The 23669-nt window shown below is 39.9% G+C and overlaps 1 protein-coding gene across 1 annotated transcript in view; it reads right to left on the bottom strand.

Annotated features, from left to right (window-relative positions):
• The window catches only part of MSRA (methionine sulfoxide reductase A), a 301044-nt gene that overhangs the window by 132847 nt on the left and 144528 nt on the right, over window positions 1-23669 (bottom strand). The window contains exon 3 of the mRNA XM_082305437.1: window positions 23218-23337. Within this exon, the coding sequence (XP_082161563.1) occupies window positions 23218-23337 (120 nt within the window). The remainder of the gene's footprint in view (window positions 1-23217; window positions 23338-23669) is intronic.

Consider the following 23669-nt stretch of genomic DNA (forward strand, 5'->3'; position numbering starts at 1 on the left):
TCCAGCTTCAATCTATAAAGGGAATATTTTTTTAATGTCAATTTAGCAGAAAATATGATCGATTTTTTGCTTAATTTTTACAGCTTTTAGCTGCAAAGCCTCTGAACTACAGTTACGCAACACACAGAATTTCCTTAAATAAATGGGCATAATGGAAGGCAAAGAATAACAGAAACGTGAAGAATACGCCATGCATTGAGAACAACTTTGAAAAGGGATAAATGGAGGTAAATGTAATACCTAGGGACATCTATTTATAGCAAGCTCAGTGTAAGGAGCTGGAAAATGTTAAATAATCTGGAATATAAAAAAGAAGAAATGAGAGTAAATATTCTAAGATCTATTCTTTTCCACTAGAATAACAAAATTTGTAGTTTTATCCTTTTCTCTCTCGAGTGATTTCAGTAAGAGGTTACTACTCTGAGGAGACCTCTGAATGCAAGGTTAGACTTCTGAAAGGTGCCATTTCTCACTCTTTGTCAGTCTGAACACCAACATAGTGCTTGGAGGAAAACTGTACATATCTTAATACCTGAGAATTGTAGGCTAGAACACAAAAAAATGGATAGATTGCTATATTTGTACTCTGAAAGCTTCTCTTTCATATCTAACTTTTATTAAACTAGGTATACACAAATCTGATTGGGATCACGGCTTCCCTCATGATTTCCCAAAAACAAATATGCGAAAAGCAGCAGAGGCAACCTGGTTTCACCAGAGACTTCTCACAAACATCAGACTGCAAAGAGACAGCAACAGAGCAGAGAACTTCGTGACGACAGACAGACATTCAGAGGGCTTCCAGCAAAAAGAGTATTAGGATGAAAATTCAGAAGTAATTTATACTAGACAAACACTTTTAAGTCCAGCAAAACTAATAAAAGAATTCTAGAAAGTTCTAAAAACACCTAAGCAGCCTGTTTTCTGTGAAACTCTGTAACAGAAACAAATTGTGTAAGTGGGTAAGAGCTTAAAAAGATAAAATTTTGACAATTCATATATCCAGGACACAGCTATGAGCATGTTGGGGGAAAGCGAGTAAGTAGACATTGTGTGTAGCGTGATGAAAAGTGGGGGTCGGTCTCTGCTCCCCAGGAACAAGCGATGGGACGAGAGGGAACGGCCTCAAGCTGCGCCAGGGCAGGGTTGGGTTGGGTATTGGGAAAAACTCCTTCCCCCAAAGGGCTGTCAGGCCCTGGCCCAGGCTGCCCGGGGCAGGGGCTGAGTCCCCATCCCTGGGGGGATTTAAAAGCCGGGGAGATGTGGTGCTCGAGGACATGGTTTAGTGGTGGGCTTGGCAGTGCTGGGTTAACGGTTGGACTCGATGGTCTTAAGGGTCTTTTCCAACCTTAACGATTCTATGATTCTACAATTCCTATGCACTTATATTCCCTGCCTCCCAAAGAATGCCTGTCTGATGAACAGAAACCATAGAGCTCATGTGCCTCGTCTGGCCTTTGACATCACAAAGCATTTTGACAAATGATGTCATAGCCTACAGCCTGGTAATCAGGATATTGTGAAGCCTAAATCAGCAGTGCTCTTCTGGCATTACCTATCAGATGGCTCGAGGCAGCTCTTCATCCCCCATGAGGGAACCGTAGGTTGTTCTCCATTAACCGTAGATGGTGTTGAGGCACACTTAGGAAAATATTTTCTATAGTCATGAAGATAAAACCAGTGACGCTAGCAAGGGGTTCCTTGCAATCACAGCTCCTCCTGGGGACCCTACTGAGTGTACATTAGAGCAACGGGTTGTCTTTCTGCTAGAAAATAACATCTCCTCCCTTTCCTGCCTTATTTCATTATTATAATACCTGGACGTTACCTTGCAAATTGTAGCTGCCATCTCACTGTGCAAGGTGCTGTATAAATACAGAATAAGAGACAGCCCTGTCACCCGCTAAAATTGCTGGAAAGAATTAACAGTTCCTTGATTGCCAGTTTCTTTTTCCCAGCCATCCTCGTGAAGGTCCCTGCAATGAGAAGAGGTGGCTTGTTCTATGGCCGGCATCGTCGGAGGCTACATGAACATTTCAGAATATCTCCTTTCTGATTACGGTAAGTGGAATTCTTCATTCCTAGAATCTCACCCTGAGCATAAAATCCCACTTAGTGATGACAAGCATCTTCTTAAGGACACCATGAAAAATATGCTACGCAGTGTCATAGGTTTCACAAAGACCATTAACCACTGGAAACAGATCAAACACCAGCTAATATATTTCTACAGCTGCATGACCCATATTCAAGATCAGGTTTAAAAATAAAGGCAAGTAGATCAATCATTAGCCTTTAATAAATCTTTACAGATATTTCACTTTTTTGTGGCAAACCTTTTAGACATTATTAATTCTCACCCCAATTTTAATGAATGGCTGTGCCAATGCTTAACCTCAAGAAGTCACATAAAATGAATTATTACCGATGATTAATTATGCTGTAATAGGCCAATAAGAGCAACCTTTATTTCAGCCACTGATAAAATTAATTAAAACTGACTCCAGTAAACAATGTACTGTTTACACTGCCACTTGCACACAACAAAAGATATTTTTGCCTTTTTTTTGCTCAAATGTAAATGTTATACTTCACATTAGACCAGTGAAAGCATTTACCTCCTGCTTAAACCTAATGAACATTCATTGTATTTGACTATCCATTATTTCTATTCAACCAGTCACAAATCAAGACTTTTAAATTACAGGTCACTTGTATCCTTTCTAAAATTCCCATTTAAATGGGAGCATTTAAGAAAAGCAAAGAAATTATTTTAATTCAAGTGAAACCAGTATTCCTTGACATTAATTCATTCAAAAAGAAATGCCCAATTTGGATGCCCAAAAGTACTTAGAAGACAATGAGGGGAAAAAAAAAAAAAAAGAAATTGTTAATGTATTAAAAAAAACAAACCTCAAGGAAGTAATATATTCAAATAATGTGAATCACTGTGCTCACATTTATGTTTATTGTACGGTACCTACTACTGTGAGATCTATTTGAACTTAATAACATCAAATCTGGCAAAATGAGGGGCACAAATTTCTTTCTCACAGATACCACTCCTTGGAGATATTATTTTCTCATATTGAGAGGAGCTCCAGTCTTGCTAAGAGAAAGAGGCACAGGAAGATCCCGTGGCTAAAAGCTGAGGTTACATAAATTCAACCTGTAATAAAATGCAGTTTCTTAACAGTGAGGGATAAATGTTTGACATTATTTATCTTCTTAAGATATTTTTAATCCAAGCTTCTGTGCTGAATTCTATGGTCTGCAGATGCAGGAGGCCAGCAGGGATGGTCACGGTGATCACCCACAGCACCAGAATCCATGAATCTATGGCTCTGTCCGTCATTCCTTTCCTTCACAAGCTTTCCTGAGAACATGGCTTTTGTAACGCTCGGCACTCGTAATAGTTTCCAGCTCTCATTAAAATCATCACTACAGTCAACCTTAAACTTTGGAGCTTCAACTGCTCAGCAAGTAATATCCCCCATGTCCCTCTATATAACTAGCCAGAGGTATTCTGTCTTTCTTCCATTTTTGCCTCCCACCGAAGCAGATTTCCCTACAGTGAGGACACGATGGCCCAGTACTCCACATCTGGCTGACGTGGTCCACATCGCAGATGAAGGAATGGGAGGAGATATTTCTCCATGACAGATGGACAATTAATGTGTTTTACTCTTTCCTCTTTGTCTCTCACTTTATCTGCAGGAATGTGCATAGCTTTTCCCTGTGATCATCTAAGAATGTTTAGTGAATTCTTCTGCCACTATGGAGGCCTTGAATGTTGACTGCACTTTTCCATTGCCTGCTTCTTCTATATGGCACATAGTACTAGAGTTATCTGAGCTTCAGTGTGGAAATATGGGTGAATTGCAGAAGTGTGCCATAGCCTGACGATTAGATTATTTGGTGGCCTCTTTAACCATTAACTGTGTGAAACAGTAATTACACAGAAGATGACACTGACATCTGCATTTTGGTTTTTTCCGCACGAAGAAGGCCAGATTGTTGGCCAGTTCAAGGACGTTGAGAAACTAAACAGGTCCACAGAAAGCTACCAAAATGGCAAGGGACCTACACACACGACCTGCAGGAAGCTGAGTCTGTCAGAGAGGACGGTAAAGGGAAAGCTAATTCCAACCTAAAATATTTGATGGGAAGTTACAGCGATGATGTAAACAAAGTCTTCTTTCTTCATCAGTGGTAGACAATATAGCAACGACCATAATCTGCAACCTGGAAGGTTCAAATTGGACATTAGGAGCACCTTTGTCACCCGGAGGACAGTGCTGCTGCGGAGCACACTACCTGTGCACTTCTGTAACCTCCATCCTTGGAGCTTCTCCTGACTTAGCTAGACAAAGCCACTGATGACCTGGTTGAGTGTTGAAGATGGTCCTGCTTCAGACAAGAGTTCAGAGCAAAGAATTCCGCATGTCCCTTCCAACCAGCTTTTCTATGATTCTACACCTTGACAATAATTATGGTAATAAATTACAGCTAGTTCTCTTCATTCGCCATTTTAAATTTATAGACTTATTCTGGATGAGACAGCACAGTTTGAACACAGAAAGAAACTTTGGCAGCTTAGTTACCTTTAGCAGAATTTATGACTATGCCTATATTAGCAAATTAAACAGTACCAAGGAACATTCCCAGGTACTGGGATTAGATCTCTGCAACTGTAAATTGTTGGAATGGTCATCCCCATGGCATCGGGTCATACTGTAACTGTCTCTCTCCTCTCCCTGCACGTCTGTGCATGTATACATTTGCACATATATAATTACTGAGTCGGGAAATAAGGAAGGACCACCTGAACCCTCCCCAGAAATGGAGTTTAAGTGTGTGAGTGATGGATTCTCTGTATTATAGATCCTACATGAGCTAGCACACACTCTTTCAGTACCTATAATGCTTACAGGATCAGAAATGTGTGTCGTTGGAGGATGCATGGGTATATATACTCTTACAAAATTAACCTCTGCTACATTTTATCTTCTCCTAAGCCTGACAGAAGTCTCGACTCCACTATGCCCTGGACCAGCTGTTATCATTCACATGAGAGACTCTCCTTTATAAATGCACTGATCTTATATATCAAATGCAGACTTAAAGAAGGGATTAAAAAAAAAGAAAAGACTTTCATTTAGCAAGCTTATATTAAAAAATAAAAGATGTTAATAAATACTGTGTCTATAAGCCGGTCTAAATCTATCTAAAATGCCCCACAGTGAAGTCTTACATCAGTTATTATTGAAACATTAAATGCTTTTCTTACAGGCTTACAGCAATCAATTTAACTTTCAGTCATCTTGTACCCATATGTGCTGCTCCTGTTGATGAAATGGCTATTAATAAAGGAATAGATGGCTATGAATTAAAGCAAGCTCTACTTAATCACATTAATCCAGAGTATGTTAAAGGCTTCAATTTTCTAAATAATTTTGGGCTTAATGCCTCTGAGATGGGCAGACTGTTCTATTGATGCAGCATCTGGTCCAATTTAAGCTGCATTGTGAAGGAGGAATTGTTAGGCCCTTGCAAAAATAAGGAAGAGTGACAGTTTTAGGGATGCAACCAAAACTGCTACAGCTGAGACAAAAGATACTGCAAGATATTGAAAAAGACCTACAACAATTAAAAGGCAGCCCACTGCTCTGCAAATGCAACTCTACTGTTCAGTGAATTGTATATGATTAACTTACTCTTACTGATGGGATGAGTACTCCATACACTTAACCATCACTATATTTTCCAGTCATTGAACATCCAACAGCTGCTGCTGTGAAATATGTTCACTTACCCATTACATTGGGTTACCAATTAGAGAGGAATTATTTAAAAGGGAATGGCACAACCACTAACACTATCCTTGCATAAGCAGTAATTTCTGGCTTCAGGGTTGTTTTTTTTTCCCAAGGGTTTTTTTTATTATTATTATTTTGGTTGTGTCAAGGTAGTAGTTTTACAATGAAATAAGATTTATCTTGGCTTGTAGCACTGAAATACTGCTGCATTCAATTAAGGAGATACAGAAAAAGTGTTTTAAATACTTCTGGGGGAATAAAAACCTTTGTAGGAGAATTAGGGTTTTTTAGAACATTTCTGCAGGAGAAAGATTTTTTAAAACCCAATCTTCATAGAAGGTCTTCGATGAAGGAGAGAATATGGTACAGTCCATCCATTGGAAAAAAGTAGTATTACCTTTGCTATTACATTTTTGATATATTTAATTTGTTGAAATTACAAAAGTTTTAGGGTAGTTCTTTTTGTCAGTAACTTCATTATAAATGAAAACAGTAACTCCAACGAATTTAGTGCATTTGCACAATATATGTAAGTGCTGAATGAAGCCATCAAGTCGCATTCTGCAGAGCTGTAAAAATCTCTGTCTGAAAGCATATTTCAATTAAAAGTAACATTTTCATGAAATACAGAGAGCAGGTTTGGGGGCGGACATTGCATATAGTATGTATTATCACAGATTGTAAAATTTGGACAACTATAAAGTGCCCAAAGAAGATTTTATATGATACGCTACAGTATCTACTTCTGCATCCTACAGGACTAGAAAGGAATGAGAATTTTAAAATGGAGATTAAAAATTATGTTTCCTGTAAAATGTTCAGATACATAGTTCCTTTTCAACTGAATAAAACAATTTAGATCTATAAATACCTAAATATATCAGTTGAAATTCTCTATGACTACAGGAGATGAGATAAAAAACTTTAGATTTCCCCTTGTTACCTATGCTTTCCTCCAACACTCAATACCAGAAAAATCCACATAGCTGTAGATTTCAAAGTGCTTTATAAAATAAGATAAAGTATCTCCTTTTTTATAAACGGGAACAATAGGCAGGAAGAGCTGAAGGTCATCCAAGTCAGCCTCGGAGCCAGGAATAGAAGGAAATCAGCGGAGTCCCAAGGTAAGAGCCCAGCTGAGGTGCTCCTCCTTCTTTCTGCAATACGTTCTGCTCCAAAGAGCTGCCAGGCAAAGCCCAGCATTAAAACCGCCGCTGAGGAACATGAAAGGCAAGAGCAACAAAAGGGAAGAAAGCACACACCAACCAAGATTGTGGTGCTGCACGAGAGAAACTTCTGCGATCCGTTTTCAGTACGAGTGTAATTAAATGGGAAGATCTTCCCCTACTGCCTTCAGGGAGAAGTTTCATTTCTAGGAGGGGTTTCAAAGAGGAGAGGAAGGTTGCGTTGCTGGTGTGACAGCTACAGTGGTAGTTTAGGGAGTCTTAGAAGAGGTGAGAAAAGAGGGAGTTATTTTCTCATAACTTTCTGAAAGAAGTTGTCTGAAAAAGTTTTATCTGATCTTTATCAAATGCAATGGGAGCATTAGTTCTAATAATTAAGTTGTTCCTCAAACTCTGTGCCATCCTTCTCATTAAGAGCTATTAAATAGGCCTAAGTACAAATAAATAACCACTTATCGTGCCAGTGATATACAAAGAACTCATATCTAGGTGTAACACTATGGCAACAGCTTTTGTAAGATACTCTTTGACACCGCAGCAAAGCTTCTGTTTAACAATTCAGATGCAGAAAGATGAGAATAAGGGAGGCAAAAAGCAAATAAGTGATATCCCTGCTCACAACGCAATTGTTGTGATGAATTCTGCCCTCGCATGTTATATGAACATATCCTGTAGACAAATTCTGTTTCATGGCAACAATGAGTCCGCAGGAGAAAAGTCTACTATCACATTGAAAATAAAGGAATTAGAGAAGAATCGAAGGCAGTAAATAGACGAATATGCAGTAAGACACTTGGCTTTATACTCAGTTGGTCTGCAGAATTTGCCTTCCATATCTGTTGTGACACTATTTATTTCTGCACCTTTAGTAGAAGATCAAAGCTGCCTATTACCAGAGCAGTAGCAACAAATGCAGTTTTGCTGCAAGATTTTTCCCTTTTTAATTAATTATTTTATTTTCCATAGCTGCCTGAAACAGTCATCTTTCAAGCAGGCTTTAGAAATAATTCTCTTTATTATGCAAAGTTCCTTAAATCCCCACTGCTGTATAAAAGATACTGCTAATCATTAGAGACTGTGGTGAGGTTCAGAGCGTGTGAATCTCTGGGAAAGCCCAGGAAGAGTATTTTGCTCTTCCTAGTTAATTAGATCTGAAACAGTGCGAGCTGGTCCCAAAATATTGCACGCCTTTGGTGGGATAGCCCTCGGTTCAAATACCTGCTCAGGAAGCTTGATGCCTGGATCCCAAAGGACTTTCAAAATAAGAGACATAAATCTCTTGAGAGCATCCTAACTACCAGGCTAGAGGACATGCTCAGGAAGCACATTCCTTGCTTACTTACTTGCTTACTTACTTGCTTACTTACTTACTTACTTACCTACTTACTTACATTCCTTGAAGCAAGGCCACGGTGTAGCCACAAAGGCAAGATTCATAAAGCCAGACGGGAAGCCTGTTTTCTTCTACTGATTAGGGCAATCTGGGGCAGGGAGAAGGAGAGAAAGAAGGGCAAGGTCCTGGAACCTGTTCTCATGGTTAACATCTTTTTTTATATACTTTATAACAGTTCCACACTAGAAACACTGTGGGAAGCCAAATCTGGGACCTCACTTTTTCCTGTGCAGGAATCTCATCTTGTTTGCTTCTGTACCCACCACATTTCCATTTTGGATCACATGCTGCTGCACGTTCAGAAGCAGAAGGAAGAAGAGGTCCCCTCCCCATCCAAAATCCGACCTACTTAATTCATGAAAATTGGATCCTACCTTCTTTGCGCTTTCAAGCTAGGTGCCTAAGTTCAGCTCGCAGACTAAGGACACCAGATCCCCGTCTATATTTTTTCATTTAATTTTAGCTTCACTTAAAAGACTTCTGAATGGATCACAAAGGCAGGCTGGGAGACTGCATTGTGAGTGGAGAACTCATTACACGTTACTCCTGTCTTTGAACATCTTTGAACACCTGCAGAAGGGCTAAACTGTCCCTGAACAGAGCGGAATGAGGCAAGAAATAAAACGAAGCCATTTGTTAAACCAAAATAAATGAAGCGGTGAAAACTAATGGTCCCATCTGCACCTACCACTGGTTCGGGGTCAGTTCTGCTGAAGAAAAGTGCGCTGCCAAAAATTGAAAGGAGAAGAATGAAACCGAATCCTGACCGTTATCCTCACCGTACACAGTCCATTCAGAACATAATAATAACCATAACAACAATATTTAGCACTCTTGCAATGTTTTGTAGCTTCAAAACACTGCACAAACAGGGCCTAATCAGGAGAGTGGAACTTCTTTTTCCAAGACTTGTTTGCTACTCGGTAGCCACTTTTATTTTATCATCTTATTAACAGACTGAGACAAATTTCTTCCTGATGTAACATCATTGACTTCAGCAGAATTATGTCTAGGATCAATTTGGCCCAATTTATTACTTTCTTAATAGATGATAAGAGTATTATAATGGTGTTCCACTTGAGCTGGAACAAAGAATTTTCACAGCATTCAGCACACATAATGACATGATTAAACCCTGTATCCTTTCCAGGAAATCTAAACCACTATAATTATAATACAAAAATGAAAAAAAAGGGGGGGGGGGAGGAAAAAAAAAAGAGTAAACAATGTGTAATCACAGTAGTTGATGATAATGCAAACTTTCAGTTTAGTACATCATACCTGTCACCTGTCCAGGATGAATAAAGGAAAGTTATGGCCAGAATAAATGATGACCTCCTTAATAACACAGGCTGGTGAGCCCCCTTTAAACCAGAGTCTTCTTTTGAGGAGGAACGTATTCTTTCATATCAGTGAGGTGGAAAACTCATGGCTAAGCTGAACATATTTTAGAAAGATAAACAAATCCTAATTTAAAGCTTCACAGTCATGGCAAATTCTTACCTCGTTTTGGAATCTCTTCTAACCTTTATAATTAAGGAGGTGCATCTTAGTCAAGGCTGCCAGCTATAACGCATGTTTTAGCCTCAGCGCATATTGCTGCTGTTTAGCTGGCTCCTAAGCTGAGCAGAACGGTTACTCTGCTTGCAGAGAAGCAAGATAAAACAATTGCAACAGCTCCCTGCAGCAAATTGATGCAAGAGTACCTGTAAGTACTTGAAAGGATCTCCATATCCTCTGTCTCTAGGACGGAGCCTGAAAGGAGGCACAACAGGGGAGGCAGAAGTGTTATGGCAGAGCCATGAAGAGCTCAACAATGGCCATGAAGCTTTTCTCTCCAAACCACTCTCCAGAGTACCATAACTCGCCTAATGTGCACAACAACTCCCTGCTCCCAGCAGCCTCCCACTTATGCTGAAAGATTTCTGCCATCCCCATCTAGTTGTCCCTGAGAAGTTTCTAAACTGAATGTAGACACAGATTACCATCCCTTGAACACAAATGTGTTGAGTATGACCCATTACGGTTTTATTTGTTCCTTTGAATTCTTCAGATTGAAATGCTGCTACCTAAGGACAGGCAAAGCCACACCTCCACTGGGACACCACGCACGCTCAGCGAGCTGACCTCATGCAGGAGGTGACAGAAGCCCTCTTCTCCCCACCTCTCCCGGAGGTGCTACAACGGGTGCTACCAAACATCTGGTACGAGGTAACAGGAGTGCAGCTCTCTTTTTCACGGCTGAAGAGATTCCTGAGAAGAAGGACCATCACAGTCTGCGTCATGCTCCAGTTTAAAACCCAACAACAGCCTGGGAACCCAAAGACAGTATAGTTGAAACTGCTTTCCGTTCACTTACTTTCTACTCAAAACCAGGCAGCGGCATGTACATACTAGTATGCCGAGACGATGGCTTATCATATTAATTAAAATTCTCTTATAGTTTCTTCTGATTTCTCCAACTGTCTGCAGCAATCTGTTGTCTTTTCTCTTAGTCTTATACGGTACGCTTTGGGAAGGAAGGACTTTTTTTTTTCCTCTGCTGTACCCAGCAAGGTCATAGTCCATGCCAAGTCTAGCATTCAAAACATTAATGACACTTCTTTAGTATTTTTGTTCCGTTGCTGTACTATTTTAGCAGAAAGCAAACTGTATAGACTTTATGGAAATGTGACATTAGAACAGAATCACTCGAAGGCATTTCAGCTACAATTAACATTTTTCACTCCTCAGAAAGAAAATAAAAATAGTTTCTAATTGAATCACTTCACTGAATAAACACTGGATAAAACCAAGTTGGGAACTGGTAGACAAAAAATAAGGTTAGCCACATGTCGGGCTTGTTTTTTTTTTCCAGGCAGATTTGATCTATGTGCTAGCACTGTGGGCGCATGTGTGTGCAAGCACTGCCATGACATATTTTTGTGCCCAGTGATAGGTACAGAAATGTCTCCAGACATGCACCGCACGCAGAGTTGAGAAGGCAAAGCTGGTAATTCCTTCTTGCTTCTTCCCAGCCACAGCACTCCTAGGATCCATTGGTTTAAAGGGCTGATAGTGAATATCAGTATAGAGAATACACCTCAAAAAATATCAAAAACAAGAGTAGGGCAGTCCAAAGAGTTCACTGAATTTCTCACTGCAAAATATTTGCTATAATCCTACAACAGGCCTAGGATTACTCTCTGGCTGTACAGCCAACTTCACAACAGAACTCACCTTGCCACTAAACTTTTTATCCTCCAGACAGGGTTCGTACACCCACACTGCTTATTGGGTTTGAGTATCGGTACCATATTAACTGTCAGCTGTGCCTAGGAATTGTCCAGGATAAGCTACTGGCCTGGCTATGACCGTGTCAGGGACTACCAAAGCAATCCAGCGGTATGACTGATAACATACCCATGCCCAAATCTGTGCCCTGTTCAGTTTACTGCCATAGATATAGAATCATAGAATCATAAAATTGTTTAGGTTGGAAAAGACCTTTGAGATCATCAAGTCCAGCTGTTAACCCAGCACTGCCAAGCCCACCACTAAACCATGTCCTCGAGCACCACATCTCCCCGGCTTTTAAATCCCCCCAGGGATGGGGACTCAGCCCCTGCCCCGGGCAGCCTGGGCCAGGGCCTGACAGCCCTTTGGGGGAAGAAGTTTTTCCCAATATCCAACCTAAACCTGCCCTGGCCTGTACATAGCCATGACGACTCGTCCGGGGATGCCACTAGTGTTGATAACAAAGAAGCCCCATTAGAAGGCAAAGAGGAGGCACCCTTTCAGGAGACTTTACCCTGCTGATTTTTTAAGAGTGTCTGCATCTCCAAGTGGACTCTATCCAAGGCAGGCAGCTTCTCCTCCTTTTGAAGTACAGATTTAAGGCCAGATACCTTAGACTGGCCACTTTGTCCATATCAACAGGCTGAAGAGATCTCACTGATATGGAAACGAGGTATGCTCTTAGTACTGTTGGTCACAGTTCACATACAATTTGGATCCAGTGTAGATGCATGACAGGAACTACTTTAACTATGGGGTAAGAAAAAACACCTCCTGCCAGCAGCGTTGTGCACGAAGCACACCAGGGAGGCCGATGCCATATGACGTGCAACCATGAAGAAAAATCTCCTTCCTGTTGCCAAAGCGAAAGCCTGCGAAGACGTACTACAGAAGTGCTTCAAAGCGGTAACCATTCAGAAGAAAAAAGAAAAAAATCTCTGATATTTTCAGAAATGCTATGAAGGATCTGCTCTTTGTTTTTTCCCCATTACCTTGTTTTTTCTCCACTTCCCAGCTTACCTGTTGCTTTGAGCTCTACTGATGGTACAGCATGTCACTATGGAATACTTGTTAATAAGGCAAAGTGTCAGTAAAGCAAATGAAGCTCTTTTTACTTACTCCTCAGAATAAATACTTCACTCCCAGACGTATTGATACCTAGCTGCCATGAAATAACCTTTAGCAAAACATCACTTAACTACGGCAAGTTTTCCTTGAAACTTCCCGCACAGGTTCAGCGCTAGAGTTAATGAAACAACAATTTTCCCCTCATATTTGTGAATGCCAGAAATAAAATGATATTAAACAAATGGACAGATAAATTAATACAGAAAAGGTCATGGGTGATTATTAAACACTTAAATCACTAATACCGGGAAGCTGTGAGGTATATGAAGACAGAACTCACACTAACTTTCTCTGAATTAGATTGTTAGATTAAATGCATCCTTGGTGTGAAACAACACAGCGGTTATATTTCAACTAGTCAAATACTTTCCCTTTATTTCCTCCCTTTTTTGAGATTGTGTATCCCAGAAATTTCCAGAAAGATAGCTTAAATAAAAAGAGGATTTGGTTCCTGAGTGAAGACCAAAATAAACCGTTGAGTGACCCAGTTAGTCAAGCAATGGCTAACATCTTTCATTAAACCAATCTTAGATCCTGGGGTCACGAAAAGAGTGACCCACCCTCCCTCCTCCTCCATGCTGCAGGAGCAGACAGGTCCCACACAGGAAGAAATCATTTTTGCAAAGGATCTTGAAGTCAATGAACAAAAAGCAGAAGGAGCCCGTGTATCAATTGTACCTCAGTTATCTTTTGTCAGAAGTATCTTCTGTGGCTTGTGGATTATCCCTTGAGCTCTGGTGGTAAAGATTGCTGCTGTGGTGTTAAAAGAACTAGCTGAGTCCTTCTACAAATCAGTTATGAGGGCTGTTGCACCCTATTACTGTGGGGAAGTTTCCAACTAATGGAAATGGCAGATTTTCTGTCACTTTGGGTATTCAAATAAAACTTGGATAATAGTCTTTTCAGTAGCTTGGGCTTCGTAGCTTACTACTGTGATTACAGTAGTACTTAGGGCATCCAACCTGACAGCCTACAAACATAAAGGGATGGAGCCTACCCAGCAATAGGCTTTGATACTTCATGCAGAAATTTGTAGATGGCATCCTATACCTTCTCCTGCAGCAGAGTTGTGACTTGATCATAATTTACAGCCTATCCTAGCTTTAAAATCTCTGCCTTTTTTAGTGCACCAAAGCATTTGAAAGATTTTTGTCTCTTCTAAAAGGAATACACTTACAATGGATGTACTGAAGTCCTAGCCCACGGCAAATCCGTGAGCAATTCCATAAACTCCCTTGAGCTCTGGCTTTCCCAAAATCCTTCTCAAAGCGTCATTTACCCTGTCGTTACTCCACATCAAATGCAGAAACTGTTGCTACAGTGCACTACAGCCATGAGGACCCCAAAGGCTTGGCCTCTCCTTTCACTGGACTGAATTCTTGTCTTACTCATGGACCAAATTCTTCTCACCTGAAGAAACTCATGTGAGAGTGTGTGAATCTGCAAATGTAAGACAGAGCAGAACTTGACTATCATAACCTTCCCCATTACAAACCGAGATACAGTAGTTTTCTGGGGCACAGCTGAGCAAAAAGAAGAAAACTGAACTCTTGTAATTATATATTTTCATTATTCATCCAAGACATAGAAACTATGCAGGTCACTTGTAGAATTATTCAAAATCTTAATCATCTCGGTGAGACAGTACTCAATTTACAAACTTTTATATGCCAGTATAGGAACCTGTTCCATAAAGGGAGTAAGTCAAAGTGGGTTATGGTTACACATAGTCATTTCAATACTCGCCCAAATTCAGGAAAAATATATTCTCAGAAATATCCATATTACCCCCATAGCATTTCAGTCTGTGCTACTGAAGGAATGAAGATTTCACCTGGGGGAATAAGCAGTACGAGCAGCAAAATAGCACAAACACACCACAATAAACAAGAAAGACAGGGAAAACGCAAACGTGTTCTATCACCTAATTCCAGGGCGATGCTCTCTTAATAGCTGTTGCTTCTCCCTGGTTTCTTCCATCTCTGATCTCTACCCCTCATAAATTCTTTTGCTTGTTGTTTTTCTCTTTCTTTTCACTTGTAGTACCAGGTTGCACAAGATACTACAAATATTACACACCAAGAATGGTTCTCATGGACACGAATAGCCACAGGTGACCGCAATGGAGTTACCACCTGTAGTAATCACTACTTGTGAGAGGACAGTTTGGTAGACTGAGTAGACTAGCCCTGTTGGGTTTTTTTCTTTTCAAGTGTTTCCATAGCAAAAACAAAATGTAAGAAAACCCCACTAGCCATAATAACGGTGAGCCCTTTGGTATCATCATCTTTTTCACAAATACACCGTGTGCCCACGCCTAAAATGAGAAGCAGCTTCTGCCGCACCTTCTTCTTTTTCAGGCACAGTGACATGGTGAACATCACAGCCTAATCCTGCACGGAGTCTCTTCTGGAAATGAAGGTCCTCTGGGAACTTAGTGCAGGCTCCAGGTCAGGAGATTTCGTCTTTGACTTGTTCTGTAATGGCTCTTTCAACCTCCGGGGCTATCACATTTTCATCTTATATATATTTTTAATAAAACCAGGAGATGAGAAAGATGGAAACAACACATCTCAGCAGAATACAATTCAAATAAAGTTGTTAATAATAAATAATATATTTAGTATTTATACCGCTACTACTACCTAAGCCTGTGATTATGGGCAACGCTGAGATAAATAGATAAAAGGAACAGAGGATAGCAGTGAGGCTATTAGGATTTTAAATTTGCCACAAGGCACAATCAGGTATCTAAATAATAAATATCAGTTTAATTTCTTCAAGCCTGAAGACATTAACCCTGAGAAGTCAAATTCTGAAATGGAAACATAAACTTAACCTTGATTAGAGATGGAGCAGAACTCCCTCAGCAGAGTAGCTACCATCCCTTGTGGACAGGGAGCTTTCTGTTTTTCGGACGATGGTTGGCAAAAATATTTATTCTGCCTTTTATTTTTAAATGATGAATCTACAGAATACATTTCTGTATCCTGGTATTCTAAGGTATAATGAAGTTTTCTTGGTCAACAAGAAGCTCTTCTGTTGAAAAAGAACATGTCGGTAATGTCAACATAGACAATTTTCTAGGTAGAACTGCAGTACAGCAGGTAACTGAAATTCAATGCATCTGTTATATTTCTTGTTGCCAAGGTTTTAACGCTGCAGCAGCATCTGCTATCACCTTTCCAAATGATTTTTTGAAGTGAAATTGGTACATTCATTTTATTTCATGACTTAGCAATTGCATCGAGAACAAATTATAGTTTATAAGGTCATATCAAGGTTTTGTCTGCACATCTAGGAGGATCCTAGGACTATAGTCTCACGATTACAGAGACACAGCTTATTCTAACTGCGGCCTAGTTAATAAAAATTATATATTTTCTACAAAATCCTGTTCTTCCATCGCTACAAAAAAAATACAAACCACTAATATCAACAGTACATGACATCGACTTTGATCAATACAGTATTTTGTACTTTGATAGGCTGACCTTTCCTTCCTTCCTTCCAGGTGAACTAGGCAAGAAAAAGGGGAGAGGTGGAGCAATTGGCCAATCCTATCAAGGCACGTTGTACAGATCAAGGGCACGGTGAACACCGATATTCTTCACAGAATCTATAAGTCATTAAAATTCCCATATCCTGTTCTTATAAGAAAAAAAAAGAACAGACAAAGGCACAACAGGAATCTATTCTCTTGACAGCGAGTTAATAATAAAAGAAAATGTTCTGAGCCATTCTCATTACTGCTTGGAAACTTTAATCTTGTGGACTTAGTTTCTGTTCATGAAAACCTTCAGATCCCTTTATAAGCTACAGAAAGGGAAGGGAATATTTGTAGTTTAATTATACATTTAAACGTTTTGGAGAGTCAGACCCACTTTGGAATAGTGTTGTGATGTCTAAATGAAGGGCTTTTCAAGCAATATAAGGCACTGCCTCAATATACTGATACTTTGTCATAGGACATTCATCTGTATTTTGTAGAGAACGGGAAATCTGAGAAGGAAAGAAATATTTTCCCATATTACATGTTCTCTATATTGCTATGAATAACTTGTGAAAAACGCTAGTCAGATTTTCTGTTGTTGGCTTTAATGATCATGCCGTTTATGCACAAGTATGTCAAATAAGCCCATGTCATAGAGTCAAACCCTCTGCACGCATTCCCATTCTTAAAACAAAAGCATGCTAATCATCAACCTGTTGTGGACTTTACTGGTTGTCCTGCCCTCTCTTTCAAGTATAACTAAGATGAAGTAGAGACGGAATTAACTTTGTAAGTCACCAACTGACCAAAGGGATAGGAGGTAACAGAGCAAGAAATTAATTTTGCCTTTCTCCACTCTCTTCCATCAGCTATTTAGAAGTCTTCTGGATGACCTTTGGAAGCCTAGACATTTTTAGGAGAACTGGAACTCCTATATATAAGAATCAGCCACAAGACTGATTAGTATGCAAGAGGCAATACTATCTCTCAGAAAAATGCAGGTTTGCTGCATAGGAAATGTGAAACAACTTCACAGACAAGTATTTTATGTAACTCAACACAGAAACTAAGTCCGTGTGGCATACTTTCATATTGTATTGTTAATTATTAAGAAATGTGACTTGTGTACAAGAGAATATGCTTCAGAAAGGTACTGAGAATTGACTAGATTATAAATTGGTTTAACTAACTAAATATACTGTTAAGTTCACTAAGCCTTCTAACTAATATTGGATAATAAACAGGTATATTTATTAATCTATTTTTCTTACATTAGAGTCACCGAAGATAAACAAAGAAAACAACCCAAAACAAAATAAAATGACCTGCTTAGATATTAACAGCTTGAGCCATAAGCCTATAAACTGCCTGCTTTTTAAGAAAATCATCGTTAGCTGCATATTTTATATGGTAATTGTACATAACCAGTTTATGAATAACAACAGCAGAGTTTTTCCCTTCTGATTTCAGTGCCACTTGAGCTATGCAGATTTCAAAAAGCTTATGAATATACAGATAAACAGAATTGTTCTGAACATCTGTAAGCAAAATCTGAAAAGATGTTTTATACTGAATGAACATCCTGGGTTGTTTAATGCTGGCCAAAAATGGTGTATTTATGCATGAGGCTAATGCACCGAAAATAGCTCAAAATCCTTCACGCACTCCAGAATGCCTTTTCAGATTTTCATCTGTATGGTTGTCACCACAAAATGTAAAAATAATTTTCCAGCACTGTATTCATAAGCTTCAAAGTAACTCAATTATCTCTTAAACATCAATTTAGCAAGGCAATACCACATCAACTGATAGGAGAAGCTTCAAATGACCTGTCCCACATCTGCACAGGATAACACTAATCTTGACCCTTTCAAGCAGAATCATGACTTTTCTACCTCCCCAACGGAGAGGTGAATCATGCTGCTCTTCCAGGCTTATGAGGTTGGAGGTTTGCCCTTAGAGGCTTAAGTTTTCATGGGGTACCAACACAGTATTGTAGCAGTACGGCCATCACCTGGCTACTCTAAGAGAAGAGGTGTCCCCTCACACAGCTTAATACTAGGTTTGCAGATCACTTCTGCTTCCCAGTGAAGTCCATCAAATGAAGATCACAGCAGAAGACTGGAACACCGCTGATGTGGAAAACAGACCTGTATTCACTTGAAGCAAAACAACACTTTCATTCTAGAAAATATACTGAAAGCAGGAAGAAAAGAAAGAAACTCTAAGCTTTTTCTTGTTTTCTACAGAAGATACTTACTCAAGACTAAAAGATTTAGTATAAAGAGTGAAGCAGAATATCCAACTGCAATCAATATGCTCCAAGCCTCCATCTCAGGAATTCCTCAGTTGACAGGTATTTAAATACAGGTGTTAGTGACATGTTACTGTAGACTTTAAGATCAATTATATTTAAGGCAGTGTTGTCCTCAGAGGTCTCCAAACAAGACATTATTTAAGATCATTATGGAACATCCTCAATACACAAGAAGACAAAAACCTTTGTGGGCTCTATGAGCCAGTGTACATGGAACATATTCCTGTTCCTTTCGGCTGCTGGTACATCAGCAAGCAGGAACTTCATTTTTTGCAGTGTAAGAAAGATCAGCTTTCCAAGCAGAAAGCCTGACTGTTTAGTCGCCTGACTAATCTGGTGGCCTTCTACCGTGGAGTGACTGTAGGGGTGGATAAGGGAAGAATACCTGATGTCATCTATCTTGACTTCTGTAAGGTCTTTGATGATGGTAGCCTTCTACGATGGAGTGACTGTGTTGGTGGATAAGGGAAGAGCAACTGATGTCACCTGTCTTGACTTCTGTAAGGCCTCTGACATGGTCCCACACAACATCCTTGTCTCTAAATTGGAGAGAGATCGGTTTGATGGATGGACTATTCAATGGATAAGGAATCGGCTGGATGGCTGATCCAAAGAGTTGCAGTCAACAGCTCAATGACCGAAGGGAGATCAGGAACAAGTGGTGTCCCTCAGGGGTCTGTATCGGGACCAGTACTGTTCAATATCTTTATTAATGACATCGACAGTGGGATTGAGCGCACCCTCAGCAAGTTTGTGGATAACACAAGCTGAGCCTGCAGTTGGTACGCTTGAGGGAAAGGATGCCATCCAGAGGGACCTTGACAGTCTTGAGAAGTGAGCCAGTATGAACTTCATGAAGTTCACCAAGGCCAAGTGCAAGGTCTTGCCAATGACCTGCGGCAGGCCAATCCCTAATAACAATACAGACTGGAAGATGAATGGATTGAGAGCAGCCCTGCAGAGAAGGACTTGGGGATACTGGCAGACAAAAAATTAGATACGAGCAAGCAACGTATGCTTGCAGTCCCAATATAGATAGCCAATTGTATCCTGGGCTGCATCAAAAGAAGTGTGGCCAGCAGGTCGAGGGAAGTGATTCCCTCCTCTACTTCACTCTTGTGAGACGTCCCCTGGAGTATGGCATCCAGCTCTGGGGTCCCCAGTACAAGACAGACATGGACCTGTTAGAGCAGGTCCAGAGGAGGCCACGAAAATGGTCAGAGGGCTAGAACACCTCTCCAATGAAGAAAGGCTGAGAGGGTGGCTGTTGTTCAGCCTGGAGAAGAGAAGGCTCCAGGGAGACCTTATTGAGGCCTTTCAATATATAAAGGGGCTTATTAGAAAGATGGAGAAAGACTTTTTACCAAGGTCTGTAGTGACAGGACAAGGAGTAAGCATTTTAAACCGAAAGAGGGTAGATTTAGATTAGATATAAGGAAGAAATATTTTATAATGAGGGTGGTAAGACACTGGAATAGGTTGTCCAGAGAAGCTGTGGATGTCCCATCATTGGAAGTGTTCAAGGTCGGGTTGGATGGGGCTCTGAGAAACTTGATCTAGTGAAAGATGTCCTTGCCACAGCACGGGGGTTGGAACCAGATGATCTTTAAAGGTCCCTTCCAACCTAAACCGTTTTATGATTCTATGATATATAACATGCATGGATCAGATGCATGATCAAAACTGCACATGCATTCAAGAACGTCCAAGAAGAAGAGACTGGAAAATCTTATGCTTCAGCAGGCACACACTCCCCTGCCTCCACATCACATAGCAGTGCGCATGCACATAAATGAACAGTGCATGGCCCGCATCCTTAGCTCCAGACAGAAGTATGGATAGTGAATGTACATATAGATACCTTGGATTTGAATTAGTTGTTCACATATAAGCATCCAGTTACTTTTGAGATGTCCAAGGGCAGCTGGGGCATCCACGAAAAACTGTCAGATGTGACTACAGCGTGGCACGTGGGATATTCGCAGACATCTCAAATGGCATGAAATCCTACATTTAGGCAACTGAATCAATAAAAACCACCATTGGCTGATATGTTTTGAGTGACCTTAGCACACGGAAAAGAGTAAATCCACACCATTTTGCCTGAGGTCTAGGTGACAACGTGCTTTTAGAAGTGCTAAATGTTTCGTCCAAAGAATTGTTGCTTTTTTTCTTCAGAGTAGAGAGCACAGAAAGGTCTTGGACTAAAATAACTTCCCTGCACAGATTCTCAGGACTGCATGGGCTGAAAACAAAGCTCAAAGACTTTTCAAGTGGATACTGTTTAGACAGCCCTGATATCCTTTCTAGAGCTGGATTTAGAGGACATGACTGTCAAGTGTTTACCATAGATATGATCTTGCCAGAGCAGATGAATAAGAAAGTGGCAATCACACAGTGCATAACTGAAGTCTACTATTTCATAAGAACTGTTCTTCCCAATGAAAACTATGGCAACAAGAAGCAGCCAGATGGCAATATCTTAGGGGAGCTTGTGAGAGCTCACTTTAAAGAGCCTTCCAAAAAGTATGTTCAGACATGAAAAAAACCCTGCCAAAAAAAAAATCAGAATAAAATCAGAATAAAATAGGGCTAGAGGAAGCTAAGTAGGAAAAAAATAGCATGCAGAAATCAGTAAATTCTCCAACTCAGCTCAGCTGCACAACTAGGAACAAAAATGTGTAGCACATACACATCCCATTTATGTTCACACAGACAAGGCTATGAAATATGTGCTTATGCTTCTGGATATCTCTGAGCAAAAAATCCTCCAGTGTCCAGCATCTGGAGGCATATAAACATCCACAATGCAAATGTGTATAAAAACAAGCACTAGAAAAATAACCTCAGCTGTGTTTTTGCACTACAAATCTAACTAAAAAAAACACCAGAAAATAGACCTCAAAGATTTTTCCCATTTCTTTATTCCAGGATTCTTATTATTTAATTAGCATTTTTATCTTTGTTCACTATTGATGAAATACAACACCGAAAGTAGCTACAAAAAGCTTTCAAAGTATCTCAATCAAACGCAAATCTCACAATACTAGGGAGGTATTCTGAAATATAAAACCAGCCTACACTGCGCAGAATTAAGAGATGGTACCTTTTTTCTACTTCCCTGGCTACACCACCTTGTCCTGTGTTCACATCTCACCTTGGCCAACAGCCAACCCTCAGTATCTTTGGAGAAACAACAGTCCATCATAACTACCCTGGGTGTACTGGAACCGTGAGTGCGTTGGGAAAGAGAAGTTGTGCTGCACATCCCTACTCCATATAAACAATCGAATTATTTAATACCCAGGCCATTAAACGGAGTGGGCAATAATTACCAGCGATGTCTTGGACCATATATGCTTATAAAAATTACAGATAGTGCAGGCAAATGATGAAAGCATGAAATACAAGAGAGCAGAAGTCTTAGGAAGTAATGGACCATTTGGATAAGACAGGCATCACCGATCCTTCCATAGATGAAGCTTCTTATCGCTACGTTTTGCAGGAGTTCTGGGTATCCATGCATCAGGTAATGCTAAAGGCATGGTATCTTTTTTTTTGTTCTAGATATGTTTAAATTTCTATACACTAAGCATTTGCACTGAGGAGCATGCATACTGCTATACGTTCCCACCAGAAATTCTCCCTAATCTGTATGTTTTCTTTAGCATTTATAAGGCAATTTCTTATTAGTTCAGTATTGTCTATAAAATACCGCCTTCAAACATCTCTTTTCACATTTTTTACTGTTTCTAGAAAGTTTCTGCTTTTTCAGGTGCCTTGCAGCACTCCTCCGCAGTTGCTAAAGTGTCCATTATTTGTTTGCGCCACCGAACTTTTTACACTCTTTCTATCAAGCCTATGTGACAGATTGTCAGTGAGAACAGTATATCAACTTCAGCATTTGGCATAAAAAGTGTTAACAAGAAAATAAACCAAAAGAAAACCTCCAAGCTGTTCTCCACTAGCGAGTATAGGAAAGCAAGAATTTGCTTTAACAGCAACATTAGTCAGTTGGCTGCCAGTGGTTCTATGTTTTAGATCACAGAAAGAAACTGTATTGGGTTATTAGTGCTGTAGAAGGATTAGTATAAGAGTGCAATGAAAAATAAATGCAAGGGTTTGGCGTGGAAATGATAGGATGCTGTGCATCGAACGGTATGAAAATTTAACAAATTAGTAATCATAACGCAAATGAGAAATTTAGACTTCTCCATACAACCTCTTGGTTATATGGAAAGAAAAAGAAAGAATGCGTGCTTTCTGACTTTTGTTCGTACTCAGATACAGACAAAAGTAAAATTGAAACTCATGCTTTTTCTAAGGAACACATTTGCATAATTTGAAACAGAATATTTCCTGAAGAAGTTATTTTTTCTTTTTCCTCAGAATATTTGTACATACATCAACTCATTAATTATTAGGAGATACCAATGGGATGGGCATACCATAGATTTCATTACAGTTTAGCATGCAAGGCCAATACCAGGGTTGACTAAATACCCAATCTCTTTAGTCGCTGCAGCCGCTCGTTGTACTCTTCATTGTCCCCCATAATCTGATAGGATTCTACTCACAATCCTTAAAAACCAAAGAGAGAGACTTACCGGAACAGACCTCTTTGTAGGTAGGATTTGGAGTATAGCCTCCTGCGTAACCCACTTGAGTGGAGTAGACTCCCTTCTGTGTCCAAAACTTCCTCTCGGCTCCCCAGAAACAGCCCATACCTGAATATTGCATAAAGTGCATATCCTTATGTCAACATCTGCTCAACACCAGATCACTTATTTGCACATTAATTGATACGATCCGCAGTGGAAGTAACATCTATAGCCAGCACGTGATGGTCAAATGTTTCCCAAGGTTATGCATAGAGCAACTACACTGAGAAATCCATTCTGCATCAGAGCACAACTGAAATAAAGCTTTATTTATGCTTCTGAATATTAACATATCACAGAGGACAAAACCTACAAGGGTTCAAAGGTGCAAACAAGGAGAATTCTCATGCACATAAAAAAAAGTTACTTAAAAGGCAATTGCGCCATTTGTACAGCAC

Source organism: Platalea leucorodia (assembly GCF_965183815.1).
Source record: "Platalea leucorodia genome assembly, chromosome: 3".
NCBI lineage: Eukaryota > Metazoa > Chordata > Aves > Pelecaniformes > Threskiornithidae > Platalea > Platalea leucorodia.